This window comes from Bacillus rossius, chromosome 11 (assembly GCF_032445375.1).
Source record: "Bacillus rossius redtenbacheri isolate Brsri chromosome 11, Brsri_v3, whole genome shotgun sequence".
In the NCBI taxonomy this organism is placed as follows: Eukaryota; Metazoa; Arthropoda; class Insecta; order Phasmatodea; family Bacillidae; genus Bacillus; species Bacillus rossius.
The window spans coordinates 26,677,517-26,703,757 of record NC_086338.1 but is presented as its reverse complement, the minus strand read 5'-3'; the positions used below and the strand labels follow the sequence as shown (position 1 = coordinate 26,703,757).

Genomic DNA, 26,241 nt, shown 5'->3' with positions numbered 1-26,241 from the left:
TTTAACAGATAAATTTTTTAGCTAAAACTTTATTTTCTTTATTGTTTAGAATTATAAAATAAATTCACAAAATCCAAATCTATTTTTTAATTTTTCCAAATAAAAGCTTGAACTTAAAGATTTATGAATTGATATATTTAATTTTATATTGGGTTTTTGTCTGTCATTTTGGTTTAAAGCAGTGTATTGACCTCCAATTCAGTGTTATTTCAGTTTTATCGCTATTTACACACTAATCTAACTTTTCCCAATTGAGATATGAAAATGCTCTTCATATTTTATACAACGATTCTATTATTACTTCAAAAATTTAGTTATTGCAAGTTCAGGTTATTTTTTCACTTCTAAATTATGCTATACATAACAAATAATTTCATAATTAACTTTTATTTTATCATAAGTACAGCTATGAGTTCCATCACTGCAGTCAACTCTTGACTACGATTCCCGGAAATGGTAACACTATTGAAGCGATTCACTTTTTTTTGTATATACCATAAATAATTAAAAATTCAAAAACATAAGTATTTGAAAACATAAACTGGGTGGTTGTAGCTGGAAACAGCTAGTGTGGTATTGCTTAGCACTCACACACGCACACAGACACACCACTTCAAGGCCAGTGTCCCAGTGTTAGCTCCGCCCGTGCTCGCCAGTAGTGTAGCAGCCTCCCACACACCCTGGTTCAACATTATACCACTCCATTCCTCCCAAAAGTTATGTTGATCTCTCACAAAGAGGGTCACTTGAAGTAGGTGTGGGTTTTTAAGAAGCAGTAGGAAAAACTTCCTAAACCCTGGAAATGGATGCTCTAGTTGGAAACTGGTTTGCCTTTCGTTGTGGAACCTTGAGAATATGTAATAAAAGAGTTCTGGATTTTGGATTGCCAGAAACGAGACAAAGCTTACTTTTGAGGACTGCTAGTGCCAAACAGCATCTTTGACAGATAAAGACTGGTAGATTCATGCTGGAACTGGACATCATTTCAAAACCATGAAGTTTTCAAAACTTCATGCACACACACAATAGTTTGTGTAATAATTATTCATGTTATACAAAGCTTAGCATGTGGTTTTTTCCCCCTCCAATGCCTGCCTGCTCTTGTGAAAGGCACCTACTTATTTTGTCCTCTATTGAGTGGCCTTTTTTTTTTAAAGTAGGCTGGCCAAGTAACTGCCTGAGCTGTCACATAGAAATCGAGGTAGGCAGCAGTCAGTCCATACGCTACATACTGCAGGTAATCCCGTCCTCGTTCGCTGTGTGCTATCCCCCCTGAAACACGTGCTGACAGTTATGATCCATTGTTAAACTGATTGGTTAGTTCTCTCGTGGATAAAAAATCCCATTAGCCGACACTGATTTTGTTATTTGACACCCGAACAACTCCAGCTTTTAACGCAGGTTTTTAGTAATAATCTTTGGGTTTTGTTTTATATATAATAATTATTCCCAAGACAATATTGGTGAAAATTAATCGTCCATTTGGCTTGGACTTTCTGAAACTTATTCTGTGATCTTTTTAAAAAGCTTTCCGGAAGGAAGAAACAACTTATGACACATGACAACAGACTAGTCTCCTTTTTGACTAAAACTCCGCATAACAGCTCCACTTCGACAAATCTGAAATGAAATATCAGCAACCAAAGAAAACCACGTTGTGCACACGCAAAGGCATGTGGCAGTGCAAACCAGACATCACCCGACTAAATGAATGTCAGGAACTAGTGCAGGCTCCTCACAGGACCGTATTCTTGTTTCTGGCAGTGTTGTGTGTAGCAGGGAATGGCAAACTCCCCCAGAGACTGATCAGCCGATGCTCTCACAGTTTAACATTTGACTTTACTGGAAAATTTACGACTGTGACAGTATTTATTATTTTTCCTGATAATTTCTAATGTTTAATGCTTTTCTTGTTGTCAGTTATTATGAAATATGTGCATATCCGAACGTCATGACTGTATGTGAACACATTTATTTTTTATGCTAGTGGTAGAGGTGGTTCAAAAATCAGTTCTAATTGCAATAACGTTCTCTTTGAAGTAATAACTATTTACTCTGGAACCGTGAAGTGATGTAGAATGGAGAGTTGACTGTAAGTGTACAGTTTTTTATTATTTACATGCTGGAAAAATTTTTCTGTTTTCAGGTTTCTTTAAATTTGTGTGATTTATAGCTTAGAACTTTTAAAACTAACTTTGTGTACATTTTTTTAAATTGTTCTCCACATTTTCCTTGTTTCTGTAATTTGATTGTGTTACAAACTTATATTATATTTATTTGATTTCGGGCTTGTTCCATAATGTTTGCTTAAATTTTTGGTGTCTTACAGGATAAACCTCTTACCTGGGGTTTCCATGAACCATTACTCCATTTTTTACTTTCACCGGTTCAATGTGTTTTGCTAAACAATGGTCAAGATAAATGTGACAACAATGCAGTTATGTTCAGGTCGTAATTGGCTGCTGACTTTATTATTTATATTGAATGGTTATAGCATAGGATGTTTTAAACATAAATGTATCATGCATAGTCATAATGGTTACATTTTAAATAATAAAGTAGACTAGCTGCTTAAGACAATAGTGCATTTCTGCCAAAAATTCTAACTGCAAAAAGTTAAGGAAAACAAAAATAAAAAAATCTTTAGTATTTATTGTTTTGAAATTTTGAAAAAAAATTGTTGGTAAAGTGACACTAAATTGTGAGAAAACCAAAATGTTGGTTTGTATAAGATACATACTATAGTTTGACTATTGGTTTTAAATTAATTTAATCTGCAGTAATCAAAAATGAATTTTTTGATCCAGTATAACTACTTCATATCAGTATAGATATTCCTATACTTTTTCCCAAATATTTTAATGAGACTTTTACAGTTCACATCATAACCCGTCATCCATAAACTATTTTGTGTTAACAGAAATGGTTTACGGTAATTTTTTATATTCAAATGCATAGTTTACCTCTGTGGAGGAGAAATATTGTACAGTGAAATCTCATCACAAATTATGTACTTAGTATTTTAAGTGAAGTATACTAAATGTAAAACTGATTTTTTTGGTGTGTTAAAATATATACCTAATTAAAACAGAAATATTTTTAAGTAGAGTATATTGTAATGTAGTTAGACTGTAGTTTTTTTTTTTGCTTGTTGCAATAATTTCAGTTTTTTTTTAGAACAGATGTGTTGCTACGTGTAACTTGTTTTTACTTGGTGGTTTTCACAATCTGAGTCAAGCTTATATTCATCGGGAAGATGCTCCAAGATGTGGCGACTGCTACAGGACTTCAGTAAGAACCATGGTCTGGAAGACAGCAGAAAAGAAGCTTCTGGTGTTGGTCATCGCTGACAACTCACTTGATAATTGCTGAGGGTGGGAGTAAAAGTAAATCTAAGATTGCTGAAACAGAAAATAACTCCAAAACCTTGAATAGAGTCTGTTTGGTTTTCCCGCACCAGATTTTAATTCTGTATATGAATTTTTTTTTCACTTTCTTTTTACATGTAAACAAAATGCATTGCACCAAATTCTTACAAATTATCAAAAATTTTAGTGGTTTTGAAAACATTTATAATTTGTACCATTTCAGCCAGTTTTAAAATGCATTCCCTTTCATAATTCTTTATTGGTAAATGGACTGCATTGTGCCTACTAAAGCATGTTTCAAGTGTAGTGTACTGTTCATAGTATAATTTTTCCATTAACATTTATTTAGGTTTCATATATGTACCTACATTAAGCCCATCTCACGTAAAGTTTACAAACTTGAAAAAATTTAACATGTCTATATTCAGGCCTAAATTTTAAACCTCTTGTGTCGCTATTTTGACTGCTGGGTTGTGCTTAGGTAGTCTATAGGTGTCCTGCATAGAAAGAATACTTAAAATTAATCTTGAGTCAAATGATAATGAATAAAAATACATAACAACTTCCAAAACTCTAGCCAGATCGGCTTGAAAGTCAAGTACAGTAAAACCCTGTTATGATAGCAAAGCAGTGCTTAAACTCTCTGGTGTGTTATATAGTAATGGCTCAAGTCTAAGGAATTAGTCAACATTTTAGTGAAAACTCCTTTTGTTTCCCTTATGAAATCACTGTCAAATTTACTTAGAGCTTGTAAAAGATACAGCTACTTTGCACATTGCGTCATGTTTATGCTTGTTTTGGTGATTTAGGTGGTTAAATATGCTTTTCTTGGAGATTTTTTTTCTTTTTGAAGGATGTATGCCATTAAAATTAATTTATTTTTAGTTTTAAAAATTTGACAGTTCTTTGCCAGTGTCGACTGAATACTTAGAGTGTGAAAAATGCCACCTTGTCATATACAGGGGTAGGGGGTATGTTCAGTTAGTCCAAAAATGTTAATTGCTGCCCCCCTGTATTGACACCCAATACCGGGGAGCCATAAGGGTTCGTAACAATGGTCCTCCACAGGACGAGACACAACAATATTTTCCATAAAACTCAATAGCCTACATATTTGATGTACCAGTACACCGCGTGGCCTGTCTCCGAAAGTATAAGTCCGCCGATTAATCTAAAAATGCTCTGGGGAGCTTTAATTAATTAAGTTAAACAGTCTGCCGCCAGGGTAGGCCTCGAAGGTTGATTAAAAACGGTTAAAAAAATAGTTACGATGGCGGATGTTAACGGATCGTTTACAAGCGAAAGTTGAAGTCGACGAGGTGCTGAGGTGCGCCCTACCCCGCGCGGCGAACGGAAGAGACTGCCCCGAGCCCCGGGTGTCATGGCCGCAGAAAGGGCTGAACTTACCATTAGTACATTAATTTTAAATACAGTTAAACATAATTATTAAAACCTTTAAAAAATTACTAGTTAATTAATATTTAAAGATTAAATTTTACAGATATTTAAGAATTACATTATTTAAAAAACATGCAGTCTCCACTGCTCCAGTTAGGGTGGCCGCTGAAACGGTTTGCGCAGGGCGACCGAACACACACACACACACACACACACACACACACACACGCGCGCACTTGTTGGCGGGAGGTTTGAAACAGAGGGTGTCGGTGGGAAGAGAAGGGGTCGGCAGTGGCGTGAGGCACATCGGGCGTAGGGAGGGCGTAGCCCTGGTCGACGTCATATATATATTTGACGTGATATTAGGGAATAGCTAAGTATTGTTTTTTGAGCAAGGAAAATCTTTGTTTACAGTAAAACGGCAAAAGAAAACTGAAAAATCTAAACCAAGCCAACCTTTTTAAAGGTTGTTTTTCACTTTATATTTCAAGGTGGTTTTTGTTAATTTATTTATTAAGTAAAAGTTTGATTGTAAAGATTAAAAGGTAGGTAGTGCATGATTCCAGAATCAAAAGAAGAGAAAAAAAATTTGACAAAGCCTGTACCTGACAGGGAAGTGGTTTGCTTACAATAAAACTTGATGCGTGTAGCGATGGCATATGTCAAACCAGCAGGTCTGTTTGCATAGTGATCAAACACCAAATAAAACAGGGGAGAACAAAGTTTAACATCAGAGACACTGCTTGCTTCAGGTTTATTATCTGATTTATGGCTTCATTTTATGCTCTCTTTTTGTACTTTCTCATAGATTTATTAATTTTTTTTAATTTAAAAATTACGTATTAAATAATGTACTAGGGTTGCTGCTTGTATTAAAAAAAACCAAAGATTCTAGGAAGATTAATTTTGTAAGGGAGTACCAGTAAAAGTGGGAAAACTAACTTTAATATTTCTGGAATTTCTTGGTGTGATGAAAGTATAAAACTGGATTTGCTGCACCTACTGACAATACATGCGTTGTGTTCTTTTTTCTCATGTTCCCAGTGTAACGACTATCATTATTTCCATAACTCAGCTGGTTCCAAATATGTTTTCTGTGTTCTCCAGTAATAAGAACTAAATTTCCTCAACATTATCACAAAAAAAAAGTCTATACTTAGTAACACAAAATTGTGTTTGGCAGGAATCTTGAATATTGATTTATTAAGCTCATAGGGGCATTTTAATTTTCCATTTTTTCCAAGAGAATAGTGATAAGCTTGTGTAATGACGTTTCTTTCAATAATTCTTAATAATAAAGTCTGATAATACAGAGAGTATATTGTTATGACCAAAAATGTTTGAGAATGGGATTAACGATGGTGATGAATGAAAGTTAGAGTAATTTGGCTGCTACTAATATTTAACTAGGAACAACTTGACGTCGACCAGGGCTACGCCCTCCCTACGCCCGATGTGCCTCACGCCACTGCCGACCCCTTCTCCACCCACCGACACCCTCTGTTTCAAACCTCCCGCCAACAAGTGCGTGTATGTGTGTGTTCGATCGCCCTGCGCGAACCCTTTCGGCGCCCACCCTAACTGGAGCAGTGGAGACTGCATGTTTTTTAAATATCTGTAATATGTAATCCTTAAATCTTAATTAACTTTTAATTTTTAAAAGGTTTTAGTAGTTATGTTTAACTGTCTTTAATATAAATTTACTAACGGTACGTTCAGCACTTCCTGCGACCATGACGCCCAGGGCAGTCTCTTCCATTCGCTGTGCAGGGTAGACGCATCTCAGCACCTCGTCGACATCAACTTTTGCTCGTAACCGATCCGTTAACATCCGCCATCATAACTATTTTTTAAACCTTTTTCTAATCAACCTTCCAGGCCTACCATGGCAGCAGACTGTGTAAATTAATTAAAGCTCCCCGGAGCATTTTGGATTAATCTGCGGTCTTATACTTTCGGAGCCAGGCCACGCGGTGTCCTGGTCAGCAAGAAACCTGGAATATGTGCTGTTTTCTGTGTGTGCCTTCAGTGTACGTGTCGGCGCCAATAAAACTCATTATTCACCCGATTCGTTGCACTTACTTAATTCCCGACCACGAGTTTCCCAACACAGAGATGGAGGTATGTGGGGCGCCTCAAGACCCCACGAGTAGTAACATCGCGTGCTTGCCGCTGAGAGCGGGCCGGTGAGGGCTAGCAGGGGGAAGTCGAGCCTAGCTCCACATGGGTCACCTCACGGCCCTGGGACAGAGTCGGTAGCCGGGTCCACGTGGTGGCGCCCAAGGTGTAAACGTATGCCGATTCGGAAACCTCCACCACACTGTTTCCTGGACACGTGGTCACATACATACATAACCCTTAAAAATGGATCATCTAATAACCCATTCAACAAGCATTTATTTCTGTAACTCCATGCTCAACTTTTTTTCTCTCAAAATTTAAACTAACTACCAGGACCAAGTCTTGTCACCTGGCAAACCTTCTGAAGGGTGTGGTTCCCTTAATTAGATTTATTTAACTAGCTGCAACATCTATGAACAAACGTACACAACACACACTAATCCGCAGTAAAATTAACATCACCTATTTTTTCCTTCAAACAAATTTTTGTACTACTATATGGAGTATTTTCAAATTTTTAAACTTTGTATATTATTTTACCTTTTTAACAATTTTATCTCTACTAACTATTTGACCTCTGACACCTTGGTGAAGTGTTGCATACCTTCAACCTGGTCCCTTGAGTCATTCTGTCTCATGCCCAGACCTCCCTTTACATCTCCTTCTTTACCGTACTTGTTATTTCGTGAAGGATTGGGGGTCTTACTAACTACTTCAAATACTCAACATGAAAATATGTATTAACCTTCACTAGCCTACTTTCATGGCCATACCAACTATCTTCCTTTTCATTGGTGAACTTCTCCACTTTCGAGAAAGTGTCTTTTACAAATGTTTTAAGCCAAAGAACAAACTGGTATACCATCTAAAGACATATACAAAAAATTATTAAAAGTATTTTAAGTGTACTTATCCCCATTTTTTATTAAAATGTTATGTCTTTTGCATATTTCTGGAATGGTTTCCCAGAGAAAACTTTTGGTTAATTTTTGTGAAAACTGCTTTAAATTATGCTGAGGCATAGCCTTTTTTGTAGTAAAAAATTCATTAAAATTAAATATTTTATTTATTTTAATGGTTTTTATTGCAACTTTCTGTTTTTCAAGACAAGGTTTTTTAAGTAACTTTTACTAACACAAGGCATCCTTCAATGTTTCCAGATTATAAAACTACTGATAAAGTCGTCATATGTGAAACAGGCGACTAGATGAAAGTTGTTACAACCCAGACCTCCCATTTAGCTCAAAATTGGTCTGAATTGCACATGATCTTCCGTCCTATGAATATTGATGCGTGGTTTCCTTACATCCGCCTCCAGTAGTTGCTGGATTACCAAGACCTCCTACGAGCTACGCCTGCTCCCTCGTCGTCTCCTGTAACCTAATGAACCGCCCAAACTCAGCAGTTTCCTAACTTCCTTGGTCTCGCTCTGTTACACAGTCCTGTGCTTCAGCATAGCTCACTAACGGGCACATGACTATTTCGTAACTGGCCGTCAGCTGTCAGAATCCATGTTAGCAGTGCGGCCAAGTTGTTGTTATCTCAACTCAGGCCCATTTCAGCTACATTTTGTTACATTGCTTCCGAAATAAAATATAAATCTTGAATAAAGCAAACTCCCAACTTAATAAGATAAAAGAAAATTGCTTCATAGCAACATGGATATCACTCATTATTTAATACTAAACATATTATCATTTATTGATTACTATCAACTTATTAGCCACCAACTTACAAAAGCATTACCTATATTTTCAGACATTTCAATGTATCTAATTGATCATAGGTCAGTATTAGACCAAATTTTGTTGCATTTAGACCCTAAAACATAAAACCAGAGGGTTCTGCATAAGTCATTCTTATTAGTCTTTTACACGAAAGACTTTTATCAATCAAAAATTTCTTTGCATAATAAATTTAATGGGATGTTCTGGGTAAAATAATAACCACCCATGTATGTCTACCAAAGAAAGAGACGTTAGCATGAAAATGCTCTACAAATCAGTAATATCTCCACTCTTTTAGTAACTAAAGCCTTTTTGGTTATGAAACAATACTTCAAAACTTAGGATTGTTACTGTTTTAATTTTATCCGAGAATTGCAAATACAGCAGTATTAGTATTTTTGGATAAAAGAACATGATAAAAATTTATAGAAAACATGCAGCACCCTACAATAATATAATATAATATATTTACGGAAAAAAATGGCCAAGTGTTTGGTAGTAAGATGATATGTTTTTTACTGAAAGGCGTATGGCCATTAATAATAAACATCTACACTACCAACAAGAAGACAGCTGTCGTTTGGTGGCCCGTATCCACTGAGCACGGTAGGTCATGATTGGTACATTTACAAACATGTGAGAATTTACTTTGTTATTAACACCGTACGTGGTATTTAAAGTAAGTATTTTAATAGTTAAAAGAAAAATACAAAAAATAAAAGCCAGATTCATGACAAAAACAGTGTAAGAAAGATAGTTGCTTGAAATGTACAGCACTTGACAAAAAAAATAGGTGTTCCATTTGCAATAACTTTATAAATAATTAATAATAATAATAAATATAAAATTATTCACAATAAAAATAATAAATAATTAAAAATATAACTTCAAGTAAGTGATGAAACATTAACATTTTAACACACAAGGCTGTTCCTGTAGAATGACAAACATGGAGTGGGGGAAAATAAAAAGGTCAACTTGTGGACATAGCACTATCCCTGAGTTGCATTGTTTTTGTAAGAGCATCTATCTGCATTGCTATGTAGAATTTTACCATTTCTTGCCTAACAATATTCATTTTGAATGCATTGAAGATTATGAAAAGTATTAAGTTTATGCTATGAATGGTGATTTGAAACATAGTATTCTGTGTATTTTGTATTTTGTTTTCCTACATTTTATAAAGTAAGTAAATGAAAATTATTGTTTTCCAAGTACAGTGCACATATTAATTTTAAAATTGTAATTATATTAGGTCTTTTTATGTTTTATTTTCATGCAGTGTTTGTATTTTTTTATATGGCTGTACATGTTGATGACAGCGAGGTCAGATCTTATTGATGGAATTCTAGATATGGGAATCAAGGGAGGAATTAGCCATGTCCTGTCCTGTGATAGGTGTCGACCAGTCACAAGTGATGGAAATCCTAAAAAGTCATATTTAAGTTACAGAAGTATTGTTAGTCATGGTTTTTTGCATTATATAGTGAGAGGTTGTTTTCAGTCTACTGCGGTGTGTGTTTTTAAGTAGCTACATAAGTGGTTTTGTTTTATCAGACTTGAAGCTCAATAATTAATTACAATTTTAAATTGTTCACAGTAAAAAGTAACCTACTTGTAAACAAATATTAACTATGTTTGGTTTTGTATGTGCTTCATTTTGTGTGGCTTGGATGGTAGTGTGTTGTGATTACAATAACATGGTGGCATAAATTTGGTATGACTTTTGTGCAGTTTGTATTCATATTGTGCAATCAATGTTAAACTCAAGTAAATATGTGTGGCATTGTTTTCTGTGTAAGAAGTTACTATTTATTACCCATAAAAATGATAAAGTGTTTCGGTAAGATGTCGCAGTGTTGTTTTAAGGACATGTGTGTACAAAACCAACACTTGATTTAATTATTTTGTTGTGTTTTTCCTTGTAAATTTTGAAAGGTTCTAAATACTTAAGTAAACTGCTTTATCAGTTATATTGTAGGTAATTATAAGTGTTTTGTCAATGATAAATAAAATAAAATGCCAGGTAAGTGTCATTTTCAAGATATTTGGTTGAATGAGGAGGGATGGAATTGTAGCTAAGAGCTTGGAAGGTTACATTTTTGGCTTTGTGTACTCTGTGTTAAACATTTGGACATTTCTTACACTGCACATAGAGGTAATTGTATGATAAAACCGCTCAAAATTATTTTATGACTAATTTTGGATACTTATTGAATAAAACACCATATCCTGATCAATATGCATTGTTTATAAATACGACAAAAATACATTTCTGCAAAAATAACTAATCAGACCAATCAGATATGCCAACTGAGATATTGTCTTCCTCTTTTTCTTCGACATCTTCCATACTGGCACTATCGCTGTCTGAAGTAAAGGTGGTGTGCTTGGAATCATAAGAGTAAGTGCCTCATGCCGCCATGCCCTAAGACTACTAATGTATGAATCTGAACTTAACAACTATCTGTTTATTACGTCTGTTGCAATCACTTGTGAAAATTTGCAACCAAATTTGAATGATTGTTCACGAAAATGTTTGTTACGGGCTTCAGCTGCCTCTTCTGATTACTGACCGATTGGTACAACTGAGTAGTTTAGAACTTAAGTGCCAAGTGTCAAAACTTTGTATGTAATTAGTGACATGGGATACCAACCATACAGATCTATATACATTTTAGCGATATCGTGAGAGAAAGCATCAAATTTGTCAGTATCAATGCTGTTTCCACTCGAAATCACTTCCAGGATAATTTTAAACCATTTTATTAAATTCAGATTGACACCAATAATACGAGATGAGCATTTCGCATTAGCAAAAAAAATTTCTGAATGTGTTCACATCATTTGTATTGCCGATTCCGGCTTTGGGAATATCTGCTAGGAGACCCATTTGTTCTTCTGTTTTTTTTTTTTGTTTTTTTTTTTTTACGATTTTCTTTTCTTCAGCATATCCATTTCTCAAAGGTAATTTTTAAGCCAAATGAAGAAGCGATACAAAAAAGTGAATCCTTACAGGAAGAATTGAGAGACCAAACTTCAAAGCTGCCACATGAACTTGCTGGGTTTCTATTTGGTTAAAATAATTAGAAGTCTGTCTACAAATATAACATCTCATGGTAGGGAAAGTGTCAGTGGCAGCATTGCAGATTTCCCGTCTATCATTGTAAACATCATGGCATGCTTTATTTTTCCATACCCATTAGAAGTGGACACTTCTGTCTCTCTGAGGTGAACTATTTGATTTTTAGTGTACGCTATTTCATTTTTGGTTAGGCTTATAGATTTACTATTAAATTTTATGCATATTGGCCTACAAAATCTAGGAGAAGAAGGGACTAGGTTTGCCATATAATTTTTCTCTTGTTTCCCATTAATAATAACTATGAGTCTTAGAGGAACAAACGAGTTTTGAAAAATACTAGCATCGCTGTCAGTGTTGTTGAAATTTTTGCTTCGATTGTGTCTGCTGCGATCCGTTACAGCCACATTTGGAAATTAAAGTCATATTTTGCTTCTCTTACTCTGGAAACATCTCTACAACTTTTGCTATATATTTATATAGTCGTGTGCTCAAGCAGTGCTTGAAGTTGTGTTTCGGCATAGGTAAGTTTCACTAACGTGAATCGATTCCTATCTGGATAACATTTTCCTTTGGCCTTTTTTTTATCAAGTAGCAGGGGTAGACACTAGCTAGCATTTTGTATGACTTCCTATTGTCTTATGGTAAAGTTGCCTTCCACAAATATTGCTAGTGCATCTTGAGGTGTAAATTTTATAACTGTCACTTGCTTCGCAGAAGAAGAAATTATTCTAAGAAATATCTTAGCTTTATTTGGTGAGCTATTAACTTCTTTTATTATTTTTGATGCATCAGAATTCCCTGAAGAGCACTGGGTAACGCTAGCTGCAAACGTCTAGTCTTTGACAGGAACTTGCTTGCGTAGGTCTTTAGTTCTCCGACGCATACTGCAGTCACTAAGCTGTTCGAACGATTTTGATGGTCTTCTCGGTTTCCGTTCACGAGCCGTAAAGCAATGTGGTATTTTTATATTTGATTTAAGCCACTCTTCATTTTTTTATGATTATCTAGTCTGTATTATTTGTGGCTGTCCATTTATTCTCTAAATGGCACTTGAAAATCGTCAAAACACTATTAATATCACTTTTTTGCTCAATTGGACATTTTGTAATTTTAATTATTTTTTCCCCCAATACAAAAAAAACTTGACAAACTGACAAATCTGCAAAACAAATGGAAAAACATTATAATTTACCATTTTATACATAATCTTTGAAGTGATATATATCAAACTTGTTTATCTATGGGGATAATTTTTTTTGTTGGATACGACTGCCAATACACTGTGGTTGATACCTATGAAAGAGTTTTAGCTCAACCATGCTTAAAATCATAAACAAAAACACTCCTATGTAATAAGATTTTGATCCAAATTAATTCTCAATTCAACCTCCATAAACACCTTTGGTACTCATACTATGAAAGCAGAAAAATAATTAATTTATATATTAAAAAACAGTACATATCTTCAACTTTCATAACCAAGCGTTTTATTTTCAAAGAGTCACCACACAAAAACACAATACTTATTCCAATAATTATCACCAGCGACAACAGTGAGAACAGAGACACGACTGGCTTCTGATGCGCAAGTTCCGGCGTGCAATGCAACAAGTAGGAAGAGTGGATGGGATTTCTCATGACATCACACGCCAGACCATTTATCAATCTTTAAGAATAACAATACTGAGAGGTTATTTGGCAACTTTTTTTTTATATAACTTTTGAGTGGTTTTATCATACTAATACCCCTATGTGCACTGGTGCACTGCAATTAAATGCCATGAAAAAAACTTATTAAGTAATGTGTCCTAAATTTAGACAGACGACAAATACAGTTGTATTTTACGAAAGTACCTACCACTTTGATGGGCCCACCCTAGTTGCTCATAACCTGCACCTAGCATGCATATTCTAGTGTTGCACCTAGTAGAACTGTTCTAATGTTTTTATATGTCTCAGCCTGCACCTAGCGTGCCTTTACTAGTGTTCTAATACATCTCAGCCTAGCCCCAGTTCACATGGATCACAGCTTACATCTCATCTAGCATTTCAAACTACAAAACAGATGATTTTAGAATTTCATGATGCATTAGCAAGGATAAAGACCTAAGATTTAAATGAATGAAGAACAAGCATTTAATGCAAGCTAAAGAGCAGCACATGAAGAAACATAGGGAATGCAAAAACTTAAGAAAAGTGTATATACAGTTTTATTGCAGATAATTAGCCCAATGTTAATATCAGATTTAGGCAATACAGCAACCAATTCATTAAATTTACATTATAGTTTGGTCTTTAATTACAATGCTGTAAATGTTTTTCTGTTACCAAAAATGTGTAACATCTAATACATTTCTAATAAATTCAGGTCACAGAGGATTATTAAAAAGGCACCAAAAATTCACTGATTTTTGTTACGAGGTCTTAGTAGACAACATGAGTGAAAAACAACCTTAGCATTTGCTTGGTGTGATGTCAGTAAACCAGAAAATTTCTGTAAATGTATGAGAAGTTTTCCTTTAGAGGAATGTGTGGGAAAGTAGCTGTTTTGCATAGAAAATTCCATACCATGGTCAAAGTTCTCAATGTAAGGAATGATGCCCAATTTGGGTGTAGTTAAAACTGGCTCTTCTTCAGCCATTTGTAATGTGAAGACAAGGTCGGACAACGCAATTTCAGAAGCACTGGAATGACCATAACCTGTAACAGTAACACTGTACCAAAATTCAGCATTACATTATTTTGCCCGGGTTTGGGTTATTTTTAATCTATTTTGCCTAGACTATTTATTATTGTTAGTATATTAAAAGTTTGAAATGTTTGGTTGTGTCTTGTATAGGGTAGACTTGGAAGTATTGCTCATGCAATAAAAGGTGTTCAGTCTGGCTAGACGTTAGACACCAATAGAGCTGCTCATGCTCAGATGTGACCTTGGCCGCCAGCAGGAATTACTGCTCTGCCAGCGTTCTTAGTTCGCTCAGAGTTTACCCTTACTTTCAGTTCTCTGTTCTGTACAGCATTCCTTGTTTTCGTACAGATTACATTTCACATTTTCATAATGATGTTTTTTGTTCTCTGTTTTTTTCTTTCAGTAGAGCAGCTTAAAACAATTTTTTTTAGATACCACTTTACTGTATATTAGATTTTCCTTAGTATTCAACTTAAAACTATACTAACGTCTGAATGTACCGGATTATAGAACTTCCAGTGTATTATTTTCGCAGGTAAGAATTTCACATTATGAAGGTGTTTTAGATTATAGTAGTGCACATTTGAGAAGCTGCTTAAAGTAAAGAAAAAATTTGGATTGGATGAAGTTTAACATACAATATTTTCTGTAATGTCTCTGGCCCATCTGTGAGCAGTAATCATGGGATTTGATGCACAGGATGGCTAAGGTAGAGGGCGTGGCGGGTAAATCCCAGGTCCTCGACGTTATGGATCATCATTGTGTCTAGACATGAGCTCTTTGTTTCACCCAGTACCTTTTTTTGGTCAGAGTTCTGCACCTCTGCCTGAAGTAATTTCAGTGAAAATTAAAATACACTTTTTGTTCGATAACTTTTATAATATAAGTGACCCTTTTATAGCAAGGATTGTAAACTAGTACATTAAAATGTTAAAGGCCTAGAGTGTACAAATGCATTAAAAATGTATCATATGTTATATTTATTTTAAGTAGTTCTTAAAATTATAAATTTTGTTTATTATATGTACTTAAACATAGTACGTTAAATTGTTAAATTGTAAAATACTTTGAGTTTAATCAATGCTGGTAGTAAATTGCTTGGGCATGAGAAAGAAATATATCATTTAAATATTTTAATTTACATTTTGTTGAATATTTAAAAAATTTAATATTGTATTTTTATATCTGCACTTAAACTTATATACAGGTGAGGAATAATAACAAAGTGTGCAGTGCCAAATAAATGTCATTGGTAGATACAAACACATTACAAATGAGAGGCAAGAGGGTTCACTCGCCAAGTGGGTGGCCCTGACGTGAGCGTGATATGGCAGCGCGCGTAGGCGCTGAGAGACAGCCGTCCAGCCAGGCCATTTGCAGCTCCAAGCTGACTGCCGGCAGTAAAGGGAAACCAAACAACAACACTGCGACAGAGCCCGAATGGACACCGTTAATGAATGCAAACAAACAAGTGGAAACCCTGAGTTCACTGTCAATAAAAAGAAACCTGTACCTTGGCTGTTTCTAGGCTAATAGATTTCTGTAAAGACTGAAAGGAAAACCCGTAAAAAAAATATGACATACTGATGGTGGAATGTGTGTTAACATCCACACCAATATCATTTAAGGTAGAGTATGTGCAAAAAAAATGATAGTAACTATTCGACTAGACTTTAGAATTAGGCAGGTTGCTTGCGGTTTTGTACATGCGCAGACGTCACGAGCGGCCATAGTTTCACGTTGCACATTGACATACTGCTGAAAGTCACCCGGCCACATGATCTGATTGGGAGAAGGAGGGGTTTGTTGACGTAGTGGAAGCAGCTGATACAGGGTTGCCAACCTGTGCATGCAGTGCCGTGAATAACAAAGGGGGAGGGATGATTCATAGGTTGGCAAGGCTGCAACCAGGAACAATGGCGGCACGGGAAATAAAAAGAAGTTAATTGTAGGTAAGAAAAGACTGACAAAAGTAAACAAACCAGGAGAAAAAGGTACGATGGTAACCAAAAAAAATAGTAGTTACATGCAACAGCCTGGTAAAAAAAGTGTACTTTGTACTAAATCACCCAAAATAACTGTCAATTAGGGCAAGAAAGAAAATAATGATACTAAGAAAATAAATTCTAAATAGAGTAAGTTACTCTAAGCACTAAAAGAAATAAAAAAAAGGGGGCGGCATGCGAGGGATGCGGAAATATAATTGTGTATTCTGAAAATCCCAGCAGTACCGCTGGTAGTTGGCAGTAAAATAAATATTCATATAAGTCTCGGTCATCGGGCGAAAAGTTTTACGTTAAGCATAAACAAGAACTGTCTGTAAACAAGGCGGGCATGACAGACACGTAAACATAGACCAAAATTTATGCTCGCATACAAGTGAAACTAAAGTACTATTTAATTTCACAAGAGAGAGGGACGTTAATACTCAACTGTGTCTAAGTGACACGTAAAATGAGAGGAGAATTAAAACCTTATAACTAGAAAAACAGTAGCATAACTTGGTAAGTAGAAACTGTCAAATTACTTCATCAACTAATTCTGCCATTAAAGCATTAGGAAAAGCAAAAATAAAAAATATATATATTTCCACCATAAATTATTAAATATTAAAGTAAGTAAACTTAAGCTTGTTGATAATGGGTTAAATGTATCATGGATGCGTGCTGAGTTCTAAGGCAGAGGTTGAGGTTCAAGTTACAAATTTTATTAAGTTACGTAGATCTGAGTCTTTAAAATAATCAGGAATAAAAGTTGGAAGAGTAAGAACAAACTGGACTTACTTTAAGTTTTATGAATTATACTTTACTATTTTTTTTCACATTGAAATTCCTCTTTATTTAGTTTTGTTTGTATATATTTCTAAAAACATGGATCAGACCACATCCAAAACGGTAGTAAAACATAAAAAAGGTTCCTTGTACATCATTTCTTTATTGTAAGAAGTTATTGAGTAGATCATCAGCTTTGAAAGAGATGTCAGATCGTAATTTTTCAGTGCAGTTAATATTATCAAAGAAATGTAGATGCGTCCCTTTAAGCCAGTAGCTGGGTAGATGTTTTGAAAACAGTGTGACGGAGAGACATCCTCTGCACTGACGATGGGCAGGTAAAGTAAATCATCGGAAGCAAATAAACTGGAGAGGCGTAGAACCATGGGGAAACTGGGACCCACTACACAAAATAATGCATGTAATTAACATCAAAATTTTCGATACAAAATATGATGCAAGGTCGTTACTTCAAAAAAGACGGGGCATAGGACAACATAACATTCCATTTACCAAAATTGTGGGTAGAAACTATGTCCTTGGAACATCAGGAGGAAGAAATGGAGCATCGGAGAAGCCACAGTCCAGATGCATGGCGCGCACACACACGAGACGGAAAAGAAGGAAAAAACTCCATAATGTGGAGAAAGTCTTTGAGAAACTCTCTCAAATGTAGGCGACTATGTGCTGGTGCAGAGGTTGGCACGTAAAACTCTGACAAAAAAAATGGGGGGACTGGGCGAAACAAGGAGCTCACTTCTAGACACGATGATGATCCATATATTTCTCGCCCCGGCATATCGTTGAGGCCCCGGGATCTAGGGGGCTTAGTTTTATAAGTAGTGCCGGAGGGCGGATCATACGGTCTAGCAATATAAGGACAAGAAGGGAGGGGATTCAGATTTCATAAGAAGTAGTTCGCAGAGGGCTAGGAGTGGGTACCGGTAAGTGGGGGCAGTTAGGAATGCTACCCGGCATGGGAGCAAGGCTGCCGTGGCATTTCCCGGCGTAATTATGAAAGCTGTGCCGTGCGCACACCGGGAGGAACCCGTGTGTGCTACCTTACTAAAGATGCAGTCCACTGTAGACAGAGGTGTGATGATAAAGCCGTGCATTCTGGCCCTACGGCTGTGCGCAGCAAACAACTGGTGTGGGCTAGCTGAGGGAAGGCTGACCACGCGTGTGATAGGAAATGAAGTGGACTGAAGCCTGGTGGGGCTGCAGGGAATTAAGATACGTTTTGGGGCCCCACACACCCACTAGAGTATGTAGAAACCCCAAACAATACTAAAAACCAATAAAAAATTTCAAAACACAAATGTGGGATCACATTACTGGAACATCATTAAGTTGGTCATTAATTCAATGGTGTATGTAGTGCCTCAAAACTAGCTAATTAGCGGCGAAGGGTAACATCTTTATTTTCCGCATACATACTTTGTGACAAATATTTCAATGAAATAATTTTGTGGCAGCCACAAAATTCACGGTGGTTGTAGAACTTCATTCAGACTCTCAGTTTTCAATCGTAAGTACTTTCTCTATTATTTGCAATAAAAATATTGTTCAGCGCCAACTTCCAAAAACATGTCAGTCCATTTTATTTTGGCATGATGAACCTGCTGACCGAGTTTGTGGGTCAAATTCAAACTTACCCTTTGTGTGTGTGTGTATGAATGCATGTATATATATGTGATTTTAATATCAATCTGCAATGTAAAATGTAGTTGTATGTAAGACCTAAGCCCGTTATTACCTTGAAAGATGCCCCTCCCTCCTCAACTTCAGGTCTCTGTAATGTTTCTGAGATGCATAACTCACAGCTTGTTTGCAGCCTGCACCAGTGAAAACCCTTCTCAGATATAACACATGTTGAAACATACTAGTTGATAACTGTGTTTCATAGCTTTTCCTGTTGTTTACCATATCGTACCCCATAGGAGTATAATCCTGTGGAGCTTGTATTATCACAATTAATGAATTTTTATGTTGGTTTCTGTACTGGCTTCGTGTTATTTTATTGTGTGGGGGAACCAGAGATAGCGCTCAGTACCATCAAAAATACACACCATTAATATGCCAGTCAAGTCAATATAAGTTGCTACAGAGAAGTCCTCGCAAGTGATGAAGATAGATATTTCATATTTGTTATAAATATAAAAATACTTTTCTATTTAACATTATTTTGGTGTAATGATGTTACATGTTTTAAAATATTTATTGTGTATAAAGCAACTGTTTATGACCCATCTGCATTTTTTGGAATTCGTGATGTATAAAATGCACACTTACAATCGCTTGTATGATGCCAATATAAGTTATAGGTTTAGAGTGTTTGACATTTTCGTATGTGTATATTCGGGTATTGGTATTGTACTCATTTGCTTTAGCATAGCCAAATGTGAGGGAATATCCTTCACTACTACTTAACTACTCTGCAGTTCAACATTGTAGAGTTCAAGACTGTACTTTCTTGTATTTAACTGCTACTAAACAACTAGCCTCTTCCATGAAATATGTAGTAGTTCCTTGGAGTATGTAGTAGTTCCTTGAGTGTTACATACAACAGTTGTGTCATCAAGAGTCCTGCGTTGTAATTCAGAGATAGTGAGTAGTTGCTATGTTCTTGTAGTGTTTGCAGTGTGCCTTACTGTAATAGTTTGTGTGCCGCAAATGTATCATTGTAGTAATAACACAGTTGTCAGATAATGTGTATGTTGACCATGTGGTTTACTGTAGCTTTTTTGTTGTCTTCAATTTTCTGTAAAAAATATTATCTTGAAAAGTGTTAATATATAGCTATTATAAATCCTAACAGTGTTAGTGAACATCTTATCATTTTAAATTTTTATTATGTAAATTTGGAATGTCCATTATATTTACTATGTTTTTAGTTTAAAACTGAAATTATGTAATTTTAATTTTTTTTTATATAATGAAGAAGAATATGTCAAGGATTATAACTGTCTTGTTTGTTCGGAGTTGCTCATGGTGCATGTGTACTTCTATAAAGGTGGGGATGGAGATGACTAATGTATGAAACACTTTTCACTGTACATATGTAATTTACATCTTAGTCGTGTCAGTGTTTTAAGGTGTATTATAATTGTGATTAATTAAAGTTAAAATTTAATGTGTTTTTTGTTAAGTTACATTTTGCTCATAGTTTAAATTTATTTTAAAATTGTAAAGTGAAATATTTTTTTCCTGGCTCAATTGCTGTGCGTAATATTACACTTTGTTACGTACTCCTGAGGACAGCTGAACCATAACGGTGTGTTGAATATTTAGTTTAAGTAATGGAAGAACTTTTCTGTATCTCAGTTGGTGATAGTTCTTGCGCACGAGGTGTTGTGGTGAGGAGGTGGGTGGCTGGCGGCGTGGTGGTAAGGAGCCCGCCCTGCGTCTGTTGCCAGCAGAGCGCCAAGGTAGAGGAGCGCAAGGAGCAGCCGGCGGGCGGGCCCAGCGACAAGCCGGAGAAGAAGGAGCGCTCGTCCAAGGGCAAGGAGAAGGGTCAGCGCGACAAGGGCGTCACGGACGAAGAGAAGGAGCTACGGAGAGAGCGCAAGTTGGGCAGGAAGAGGGTAAACTAGCAGCATACCACCTCTTTAGCTGCGTAACATCAGCGTTGACTCCTGTCTCTGAAATTAAGACAAGTTCATAAATAATATTTTTTATGTTTTTGTTTATTTGTTAAGCAAGACAAGTTGTGCTGTTGAATGTCTCATGACTGATTTCAGTACTACCAACTATAGCCAAATGTTCATTTTCTTTAAACAAATATTGGCTGTATCGCTCAGATTTAAGTGATATCTAAATTTTAACTTTTTCTTCAGTTTGGGTCCATTATAAGGATAATTTAACCTTTGTTGAGAGAATCTGGTTTAGTTTTTTTTTTTTCCAAGTATAACAATTGGTTTATGTTATTTGTGGCCGTGTCATTCCTTCTAAATGATTTAAATAGCTGTGAGTGATTGCTTCGCAGGACAGGACGGAAGAAGCGTTGTTCGCGGCCGAACAGAAGCGACGTAAAGAAGAAGAGAAAGGTAAGCTTTGTTCTGGTTTTTACACCATTGCCAATTCAGACTTTTTTGAAATCAATTTCCATCCGTATATGTATAAAGGTTCCGTCAGAACATTGCCATGTGGTGGACGACATCGGGAAAGTAGGTCCGTGTCTCGACAGCTTGTCAAACGTGTTGTTTTCTAGGGAATAGTGATGTCAGAAACTTCTTCCATTCTTTTGTTCAGCTCTTCTACAGTTATTAGTGTGGATTGAAAAATATAGTCTACTTATTCAAGTGAAAAGTTAAAGGGTACAGTATATGTCTTATAAGTTTAAATTAGTGAGAAATCATCCAGCGACTTTGGTTTACTGTTTGAGTAAAACCAAGTTTAAACTAAAGCTTAATTACAACTCTGTAATATATGCGACATCTGACAAGAATGTGCTGTTGACAAGGTAATTATTCGGCAGTTACATTACGTACAGGACGGGCGGGATCCAGTTACATTAACATCAAACCACCAGGAACCAGGTGCTACTCCACTTCAAGCCTGATGGCCCGCTTATATGCCAGTAATTTACTGTTGACTAGGACATAAGTCAGTTTTTGTCAGTGTACGAATTAGCTATAATTTAACATGTAAGGTTTTAGGTGAAACCTCACCAATACAGATATATGACTCCAATAACATATAAATAAACAGAATGTTCTTTTACTTGGCTTAGAAGCCAGGGAACTGCCATATCTTGTGACAGTGCTTGCCAATAACTTGGAGAGTGATGGAAACTGTGTATTCTAGAGAGGGTTTATTTTTTTCTTGTGATTGTATTCTTTTTAATTTTCACCCACAATAAATGCTACAGATGTAAGACAGTTTAAAAATACGAACAATTAATTTGATACACCACACACAAATGTTTGATTGGGGGTTTTGGTGGGGGGGGGGGGGGGGGGGGGATAAAATTTGAGCAGTATCGGTTATGCTTTTAGCGACAGCTCAAAAAAGTTGACGTACACCACAGTTTAGAAGATTTCTGCCATAAATTTTAATCAAAGTATAACCGAGATTTATAATTTTTTTTTTGTAGAGATTATTAATCCTGCCAGTTGTCTAGAAAATTAGTAGAAGACTTGCACACTAATTTTCAAAAACACCTGTGTTTAAGATGGTGTGTGAACTATTGTCAAAGGGCAGTGACCTTTATACAGTTAACCCATCTTTAGTGATACTGAACTTGAGTCTGTGAAAATTTTACTGTAGCCAGGCAGTGATGCTAGGGAAGCACGCCCGTTTTTGCTTGCCTGTACTCTTTCCTCTCCAAGTATTTTGTGCTGTAATGATCAAAATACTATCCCTTAAATTTTCCAATGTAAATTTCTACATTTTTGCTGAATAATTTGCAAAAAAAAAAAAATGTCTTTTAAAGATTTTTCATTCATTAAAAACTTGGGTCTTACTGCAGGCAGAATCGCATCATGTGCTGAATTATTGTGTATCTCAACTCCACTTCAACATATATTGGTTTAAATATTGAAACATGTGATTCTTGTACAATGCCAACATTAACAATAGCAACAATTTTTGAGATAGTGTTACCAAGATCAGCATAGTATTTAGAGCAGTGGTTCCCAAACTTTTTCAGCTGGCAACCCACATTTCCTTATAGGAATGCCTCCACGGTCTATCGGTCCATGGTGGAGTATAAAAACCTTATTTGTATTGTATCCCTTCCTTATGTAAATGTAATTTACCATCAAATATTCCAAATATCAAATATATGCTTTTTTTAAGATACAGATTGATTATTGATAAACAATTTGTGTTCTGATTTCAAAATGGTTGACAAAATATGAGTACTTTGTAGCAAAACAGTTATTTATTTAACAATAGATATGTGTTTGCACACAATTTGATTTGTTTCGATTTTTCTTATCTTTTCTGATGGTTTATTCAATGGTTTCTGATAGTTTTAGGATTGAGTCGCGAACCACCGTTAAGGAACCTCTGATTTAGATTAATGCCATAAAATAAATCAACATATTTATTTTTTGTTAATGAAACCAATTTTCTTGACCATGTCCATTTTATTTCATTTCTAATGTTCAAAAAAAATTTTCCCTAATTATGGTTTTAACATGAAGATTGGTGTGGAACATATTGTGTGCAGTCGAGAGTTATCTGAGTGCACAGCCTTGCCTGTGCTACGACCGGAGGAGAGCTGGTGGTGTGTGGCGCTGGCTCATGGCTCATGGCTCATGATGTGTGTGGTTGCTTGCAGCGGCTCTCAAGATGAGCCACCAGAACGGAGAGCCGGTTGATGCCCACATAGCCCGGGAGAAGCACCACTATCGGGTGAGCGCACACGCTTCTCTCACTCTCATAACACAAACAGATAAGCTTTAAAATTACAAAAAAAAAAAATTATCTCATTAATTTTATAGTTTTTAAAACTAAACAATATGTTTTGAATTAAAATATTTTGTACAGAGGGTATGCTAGAGCTAGAGCATTGTGCAAAGAATGTTGATGGTGGACGCCACCATATGATTAAATGCTCACACACCTGGCCAAACAAACCTCTCAGGTACAAGACTCAGACCCTCTGTAGTGCAGTTACCATAAATCACCTTAACGTGGCCCGCTAAGCGTCGGTCAGGCCTAACAAACTATTACCTGGCATCCCACAAGCCTGATGTCAGCAGGATGTTGGCGCATGGCCAAGAACCAAGATTTAAATTCAGCAAGTCATTGTTTGATTGAATTTACTTCTACACACTGTCATTTCACCGCAAAAATACCAAATATAAAACAAATAAAATGCTGCTTGCCACGAGTCAGTTTAGGTGAGTTTCGGTGACCCTCATGACTGAACGAAATGTTTGCAGTTATTTCAAAGTTACAACTAGAAGTGGAATATTGATTATTTAAACAGTCTGTCGCTCGAGGTAGGCCCTGAGTACACACAGAAATTGTTTAAGGCATTTAAAAGTGAGAAACAAAAATACTAGGCGAGTGATGGCAAGCAATTTACTCCTCGTGGTAGCGGAGCGTCCTGCCTTAAGGGACGACGACTTCAGATTGGGCGGCAGGAGCTCCCAGTGGCGCCCGTTTGTCTTGCATAATGACAATGCTTATTAAAATATTTAGATATCATGCTGTAGACGTAAAAGATTAGTTGCATGAAAACATTATTGCAATTATGGCACATCCACTTACGCACGCTTAACTCTTGTTACCTTCAGTGATTTGCTACAGTTAATTTAAATATTGCCCCCTTGGGTCCGCCCAGATGTGTTTGGGTCCCCTCGGCTCCATCCAGGTTTGATATATGCGTAAAATTTTTAGTAGTAAGTAGTGTGTTCCAGCAAGTCTTCTGAAGATGTCCATAACCCTTGGAAATTAAAATAAACAATAAAAATTATTTAGTTATGTATCATTAACGGTGCCTGTGTGTAGCGTTGAAGTGACAGCATCTGCCGCTCCATGTTTTAGTGCACGTACAATTTAAATATGACAGTGAAGGAAGGAAGAGTTTGGGAGGGGTGATGAGTCATATCAGGTTTTGTGGGCCAAAACACCTGGTCAACGTCAGTTGCCTCCTTCACACCCTCCTCTGTAAAATAGTCCAACATGTTGATGCAACTGGCTCTGCTGATGAAGGGCGACGTACTGTGCAGTTTGAATCTTGCACAGTACAGCACCTGGGCGGTGGAGCCCCTTTCATTCTCTGTATCATGTGTCCGTCCAGTGTTGTTCACTCGCTACAGGCTCAGGCGGATCCTCCATGATTACACAGTCAGTGAGTAGTGGAGTGGTCACCCTGGCTCAACAAAGTCCGGTTGCTCGGATTAGTCTGTCTGTGCCTTCGGTTCCCACATCAGCACCGAGTGGAAGTGGTCACGTTGCGTGATGTCCGCGTCAGCTACTTTGGTGTCCTTCGCCCTCCTCCACTTCTGTGAATGTCTCTGTCGCAGGCTATGGAGCAGCACTAAGACTGGTGAGTCTGCCTCCCTTAAAGGCAGTCTCATCCTCATCTGCTGGAGCTGACGTGGTTGTGCCGCCTGCATGTCTGCTTGTTGCGTTGGGGTCTCTGGTTCGATCTTGTGTCATCTTCTCGTGCCTCTTTCTCAAGTTCAATTTTCACATTAATGCTGTCCACCTTGACAGTAATGTCAGGTACACCACTGGGGTCCTGAGAACTTTTCCACAGGTCCTGCACAGAAGTTGCAGTTACCTGATTAGAGGGGGTGTGATTGCCCTTTAACAAGTTGAAGTTAGCCAGGCATCAGTTGGGGTGGGCATGTTGTGATGGTTATGGTTGCGCCCGGTACACAGTGTGTCAGCGTCACGCTATTTTGTGTTTTTTTGCCATTACATTTGGAGTGTTTTCTCCATGTCTTCTGAGATCCAGACCTGTACTTGGTACCGTCCTTGCGCGAGTATTGCTGGTGTCTCGCAAGTGACCACTGTACCCTGATCTCAAATAATTTTTAGTATATGCATGATCTTGTGCAAGCCGTTCGGTGAGATTAGTTTAGGGTTGGTACTCTTTGTGGTGTGTGGTATGACCCACCATTATTCACACCACTTAGCCCTCTATCTGCCTGAAAATTGTGTGCCATTGTCTGACAACACTATGCGTGAGTACCCCTACCTTGGAAGAACTCAGTTTCAATTGCATGTACAATGGTGATTACATGACAGTTTGACAATGAAAATGCTTTGGCCGATCATTGTAAGCAGTCAGTTACCATGCTGATCCTGGCTATAGGCACATTTGGTCGCCAGACCTGGTTCTTCTGACAGCATCAGCAACTAGGCATGCTGTGGTTATCACGGGACAGTAGAATATTCGTGTATCACGCGGTTAGTTACGTCCATGCCTGGATGTCTGGCAAGTTTATTTAAATGTAGCATCTGTCGACGTGATCTCCTGGAACCTGGTTTCTGCGCTTTCGGGGTTGCATTGTTCTGAGTTCGGGCGGAGGTCTTATCATGTGGTGTCTCACGTTGCGGCACTACTTGTACCACCAGTTTTAGAGGAATTCGAGTTTTATTTTACCAAGTTACATTA

General features: G+C 36.8%; 1 protein-coding gene across 2 annotated transcripts in view; it reads left to right on the top strand.

The window, feature by feature from the left end:
- LOC134536715 (THO complex subunit 2) overlaps positions 1 to 26,241 on the top strand; it is a 188,786-nt gene that overhangs the window by 157,560 nt on the left and 4,985 nt on the right. The window contains exons 28-30 of one of the 2 annotated variants that reach the window (XM_063376592.1): positions 20,576 to 20,743; positions 21,145 to 21,205; positions 23,446 to 23,519. In XM_063376592.1, coding sequence (XP_063232662.1) covers positions 20,576 to 20,743; positions 21,145 to 21,205; positions 23,446 to 23,519 — 303 coding nt within the window. The remainder of the gene's footprint in view (positions 1 to 20,575; positions 20,744 to 21,144; positions 21,206 to 23,445; positions 23,520 to 26,241) is intronic. The other variant, XM_063376591.1, reaches the window with a different exon arrangement.